The sequence below is a fragment of the Benincasa hispida genome, chromosome 8 (genome assembly GCF_009727055.1).
Source record: "Benincasa hispida cultivar B227 chromosome 8, ASM972705v1, whole genome shotgun sequence".
NCBI lineage: Eukaryota > Viridiplantae > Streptophyta > Magnoliopsida > Cucurbitales > Cucurbitaceae > Benincasa > Benincasa hispida.
Window position 1 is genome coordinate 25,146,158 of NC_052356.1, and position 6,491 is coordinate 25,152,648.

Sequence of the window (6,491 nt, forward strand, 5' to 3'; positions counted from 1 at the left end):
ACAACCCATCTGCTAACCCTAAATCGGGTAGGAGTGAATTTCATATTGCAAAGCTATGTTCCCAGCTATCTATCCGGTCTTATCCCTAAAATGGGAGGCTTATTGAACGGTATTTTTGGACTATTCTCACCTATGCAAATCAAATGATATTCCCGAATAAACAGGAGTTCATAGTTAACTCAGGATTAAGATCGAGTTGTCGTAGGTCAAAGAGTTTGAGATAGTCAGTTTTAATAGTAAAAAATTGTTATAAAGAACAATGACTATTTCGAGGTCCGACCTTATGCAAACTCATTATACAGGATGCCCACACTTACATGTCTCTATATGATTGATTTTTGGATCACATCATTTGTATCAATACACAAAAAATGGGCTGCATCCTATAGTGTCACTAGGATGAGGTACTCAATCTCATCCGTATACTTATAGACCATTTTGGCCGAAACGTGAGAAATTAGTCGCTGGAGTGCCGTTGGAAGTGTTGGCCGAAATTCTAGAATTTTAGGGGCTAGAGGTTGAAGAAAGAGTTGACTTTTATAGTTGACTTCAATCTAACGTCTATTGTCCATTATTAAAGTTGGAAAAAATCAATTTTAGGTTAATTAAGGTGTTTTTAAGCATGATTTAGGGTCGATTGGTATTAATATGATGCTCAAACCTAAAATTAGAAGAAATTGAAATCCTAAGCCAATTTTGAAGTTGATTTAATTTAAAGTAAACCCTAATCAGTGTTAATGGAAAAATTAGGTAAAATTGGACAAAATCAAGATTAATTAAGGTATTCCTAACCTTAATATAAGTTCTAATGAATATCAACAAGATGTCTTGATCTTAGGATTGAGTTAGTTTGCAATCTTGTGTTAATTTTATGATAATTTAAGGATTAATGTGTAAGATGAAACCTTGAAATTGGATGGCATAAGGGTTTGGAAAAAATTAAGTGTACTTAAGCTTAATTTAAGTTTCAATGGGTGTTGTTAAAATACATTGAGCTTGAAATTGGAATAATTTGAGGATTTGAGGTAATTTAAAGTTATTTAAAGACTTGGTTGCAAAATAAATTGAACCAAATTAGGGTTTTTGGGAAGTTTAAGTGCAATTGGTTATAATTTGAGACTAATTTTTAAATAAATTTGATTATGGTGGTTTAGAAAATAACTAAAAGATTATTAACTAAATTTCAGGATTAGCAAGAATCCGAGGAATGAAGGATTCGAGGGGAAAGCTAGTTGACAATGAGTTATTTTTCCAAATATTTGGCAAATATGTTTATATGCTTAAGTTGTGAGTGGTTTTATTTTCAATTATTTTGGTTGAATTATATACATGTATGGTATTGTACATGTGTAGTTGGAAATTGGACATGATCTTAAAATGAGATTTTTTTAGTTTAATTAGAAATCACTGTTTTTCTATTGCTTTATTTGGTGAACTATTTTAGTATATGATTTGCCTGAAAGTATGTTTTGTATTGAATTTATTACCTGGATTTGGGTGAGAACTTGGATTTTAAATTGTGGTTGATGGAATGGAATTTCATCAACTGGAAACTGGACAGATTGTACCCAAGGAAATGTTAGTATGTTTGAACATGTCTAGTGGAATATTGTCGACATGTGTACATTAGACGGGTTGTATTGGGTACATGTATTATTTCCTCGAACTTATATTTGAATTGGAAATGTTTATTAGGGAATTTATACAACTTCTATTGTTCTTTCATATTTTGATAACTGGGTGTATATTCTAGTTGAATGATTTCTCTTACTAGAAAACTGTTATATTTAAGGTTTTCAAAAGAAATTTCGAAAACAAAGGTATTTCTATTTAAAAGGTACCACTCACTAGGCTTCCTAGCTCATGTTTTTCAAATATTTTATTTTTCTCCCCCCAAGTAGTAGGAAGAGACGTTCCAGAGTGCCACCCAAGGTTAGGATCTGCCACATCAGCAAAATTAGTTATGAGTCTTTCCTCGTGAATTGTTAAAAGTCAGGATTGCATTAAGCTCATGCAATCATAAACACGATTTGGTAAAATTATTAATAGTGGTAATAAAATAAAATATCTACCAGTAAGTTTTTTTTTGTATTAGGAAATATTTAATGGTGCATATTAGATGGGCAGTGGGTATTACAAATGGGTAGTATCTACTGTCTTCACGCCTCCTTTCAAGCAAATAAGGTAAAGCTTGGGAGGGGGTACAATAGTGTGTGTCATCTTCAATTTAAAATCAAAACATAATGGATATCAACCAATTGAAGCCAAAGATTAATGGGTAATCAAAATATACCATGAAATTTATCGAAACAAACAAAAATATCACCCAAATGAAATCTCCAATAGGATATGGGTGATCCTAGTGATGAAATGTTGCTAAACGACGAACTGAGAGGTATTAAAGGTTGATCTGAAAGTTAGACCCGTGAGAGAGAAGAGAGAGAAAGATCAGAGACAAGAGAGATCGGCGAAGAGGCAAGAAGCTTGTCCAGCAGCGCACACAGACAATGGTACCCACATGGTGGCGATGCTGAGCTTTCGTTTCAGAAGACAATGGGATCTACACATAATGACGATGTTTGACGGCTGAACAATGGACAATGTTAAGGCCTACTCTAAAATAAGGAAGGGAAAAAGTGTGGTATGCATGAGAGGGAGAGTAGGGGAAGAAGAAAATTTTTTTTCTCTTTCCTTTTCCATTGGGATGCGCGCACCTATCTTGTAAATGTTTAATGGTTCACTTTATATACGTACGTACGTACGTATGTATGTATGTATATTTGTATACCTTCCCAGTCAAAACCCGAATTTAACTTCACTAATCAAATAAATAAATATATATCTTTTCCTCCTTAAATCCTTAAACTTCCCTAAATTAAATTCCAAAGACCCAAATCTTCTATCATGCTTAATTAAAATTGAATTATCTTATCAAAATAATTCAATTTTAGCCTTAAACTTCAAAACATAACCAAAATAATTCGAGATAGTTAAAATAAAATTATCTAAAAAAATTCAGGATGTCACATGAATATCTAGTTCCCAGAGGACGATATTCGACTTTACGACCTTTTTAACTATAATAAACTCGACACTTACACTTGCACGTATCATCTTGAAACTAAGATTAGTTCATTAGTCAAACAAACCAATAGTCTATTAAAAAAAATATATATAAATTCTATATATAAAATGGTTGTTAATCTCTATGAATGAGAAACTAACAATGTAGAAAACATTAATGGAGGTTGAAATAAAATGTCCTTGGGTTTTAGTATATACACTACCGATAAATAGTATAAAATGAACGAAGTTCAAGTATCAGAGAATGGAGCAAGAGAAATCAATCGAGCAAAGAAATATCGCCTTTAAGTTTGCAACCCAAAGGGTAACCAAGAAAATGATTTTATTTGTTGTGTGCTTTTGAAATAAAGAAGCTATTGATGGTAGAAAAGCCACAAAAGTCATTGAAATCCATTTCAACCTTTATGAAGAATTGAAACCACTTTGCGATATACTTATTGGTCTTTACAAGACCTAGAAACAATTTGACAATGGATATATGCACGCATCTACATCCTTACAACTTCAAGCGAGTTCATTTCAAATCAATGGAAGAAATTTTTTGGAAGAATAATGGTAGCCAAGCTACAAAAGTCAACTATATGGCTCAAATAAGTCATAACAACCATTAAGGCGGTATTTGATGCAAGAAATCATCAAGTAGGCCCATAACTAGCAATATTCTTAATTAATTGAGTTATGCTCGTATTTGAGGTTGAGATGATTTTAGTTGGATTATTATAGTATGTGTTTAAGATGTAAACTATTTTAATTCGAGAAGAAACAGTAAATACGATAGCAAATAATAAAAAATGATGAATGTAAAATAGTAAAAACTATAGCAAATTGGGATTTTAAAATAGTATTGACGGTAGCTAATTGAGGATTACAAAACTAGCATAATCCTTGTCCCAAACGTCCTCTAAATATTTTTAAAAAAATGAAAATTATACGTGACTAAAATTATTTTAGTTATTATTAAAAAAAAGATGTTTTATATATATAACGTATTACAAATATTAATCATTCTTTTTCTTTTTCAGGACTCGATTCTCTTTCTACCAATATATCATATTTTATATGCATGTCGAGATATAAAACATAATACAAATATTAACCATTCTTTCTCTTGTGATTTTCTTTTCATTTCATTTTTCTATTGGTTAAATTTTCTATTTTTATGTGTTGGACCTCATTATTTTCAAAATTGTCTATTTTTCCTTTGTTGAGATCTTATTATCTTCTTTAAATGAAACATGGAGTGGGATTGTACCACTGTTTTTTACTATAAGAATTAAAAATAAACATATAAAATAAAGAAAGCATCATTTATGAGGAGTTAATAGAGAGGAAAATAGGGATAAAAAATTTCAAATAATATATGAATAAAAATAAAATTTAAAAGAAATCTTCATTTGAAAAGATTAGAGAAATGGGGTTAGACTTTTTATTTGTTTTTATTTTTATTTTCTTTCTACTTTCTTGGATCATTTCACTCTCTATTCTAGCTATTTCTCCCATATAATTTAAAGTAATGAAAAAAAAATATAATTTCTAATTTAAACTAGAAATATTCTGAACAATTAAGTGATAACAATTTATATACTAAGTTCGAACCTATAAATTTAAATTATATGTCTATTTTGATTATTATATAGCTAAACTACAATAATTTTGTATGAATTTACCAAATGTTATGACTTTTTTTTAGGTTTAAAACTGAATTTTACCAAATCATATTACACTATTGATTTTTCTAAAAGCACATAACAATTATTTTAAAAGTTCGAATTTGAATTTCATTTCTAATAAATTGATTTTGCTAATGTAATTCATATTGTCACCAAATGTTAAAATTAACTAAAACAATTATAATGAAAGATTAGAAAACATGTTATTATTTGAATTTGAAGGATTCTATTCTATATTTTGAGTTCCTTAGAATAAAACAGAGACAATACACACCCTTGAAAATTTATGATCGATATACATAAAAGGATGAAATTAAAACCTTTAAAAGATTAGGAAACCAAATAAAAAAATACTAATTATTATACCAAAAATCAGAATCTCAATCTGTATTCCTTGAAAAAAAAAAAAAAGGCAAGAATTTCTGAGAAATCTCTGAATATATATAGGCACATTAGCTTTCAATATTTCAAACTTTGAGATTAGATAAAAAATTTAAGAAAATCCAAGAATTTAGAATTTAAATTAAGAAAAAAAAAAGGTAATATACAAAGAAAAGGAAATAAATTAGAAGTTAAAAGTGAGTATAACTTAACTGGAATTGACATAACTTTACTCCTTAAAATTCGGAAGTAACGATATCAATCCTGCAGTTATTGTATTAAAAAAACGAATTAGGATGGAGTCATCTAACAGTTGAAGCAACAACATGAGCCCACCATTTGAGATGTACTTTCATATGCATCTGGTTAGAAGGAAACTTCCATTTCATCATCAATGACTTCTTCAATTCCTCCTCGTCTTCTTCTTCCTCCATAGCCTTCCAAGCTTCTGAAAGATAAGGCCTCGAAATTTCACTACAAAACTTTCTTTCTTCTTCTTCTTCTTCCCTTTTTCCTATTCGATTCAACCCCGGAACTATGGACGCCAAGCTCGAACCTTTATCCTCCTCGGAGAAAACAAATCCTAAATCCATAAACCCTTTCAGCTCCTCTAATTCCAGCTCCAAAAGGCTCCTACTTTCCCATCCCCTCATTCTTCTCCCTCTAAGCCTCCTCCTCGACTCCGCTCCCGCAATTTCTTTGCTCGAAAAGGGGTGTTTGTTGAAGATTTTGCTCTCGAACCAGAATAAATCGAAGAGATTGAGAATTTGCTCAAAGTCCATCAATTAGAGATATCTGTTCTGTTCTGGTTTTCTTGTTGGTTAATTTTCTTTTAACGTCCTTTTGTATATGTAAGGGGTTTTAAAATGTTGACTTGTCACCAAATTTTCCTTCAAAGGGTCAACGTTTTATGAGTAGAAATAAACATATCATTCTTTTTTAATTACGTTGTTTTTTCCAGGAAAGTATGGGGAAACTGCGTGCCGGAGACGTGTGGATTATTCTCTCTCTCTCTCTCTCTCTCTCTTTCCTTTTTTTTAAAGTACACAAAAACGAAAATATTGCTCACGAGTGGATTTTTATCTAACCTTGATTTATTTTTGAAAGTTTAGGAAAATTGTGATACTTAGTGTATCTAATTTTATGTATTCTCGTATCATTATTTATACTAAAAAAGAATTAAAATATTTAAAAAAACAAGAAGAATTTTTCACATGACAAATTATGACTAGATAATTTAATAAAATTCATAAATATAGGTGTTGCTTGGGATGCACATAAATATTTTTTTTAGGGAAGAGGGTCGTCAAGGTTTCTTGTTTTTGCTCGCCGTGGATCCTTCTTTTATACGTTGAC

General features: G+C 30.4%; 1 protein-coding gene across 1 annotated transcript; it reads right to left on the reverse strand.

Moving 5' to 3' along the window:
- Nucleotides 1-5,437: 5,437 nt before the first annotated feature.
- LOC120083990 lies at nucleotides 5,438-5,917 on the reverse strand. Its single transcript, XM_039039893.1, has one exon. It carries the CDS (start codon nucleotides 5,915-5,917, stop codon nucleotides 5,438-5,440), a length of 480 nt encoding a protein of 159 aa, XP_038895821.1.
- Between the last annotated feature and the right edge of the window lie 574 nt (nucleotides 5,918-6,491).

What these genes read in the sequence shown, in the direction of transcription:
- LOC120083990 (XM_039039893.1), bottom strand. Translation starts at nt 5,917, where the DNA reads ATGGACTTTGAGCAAATTCTCAATCTCTTCGATTTATTCTGGTTCGAG.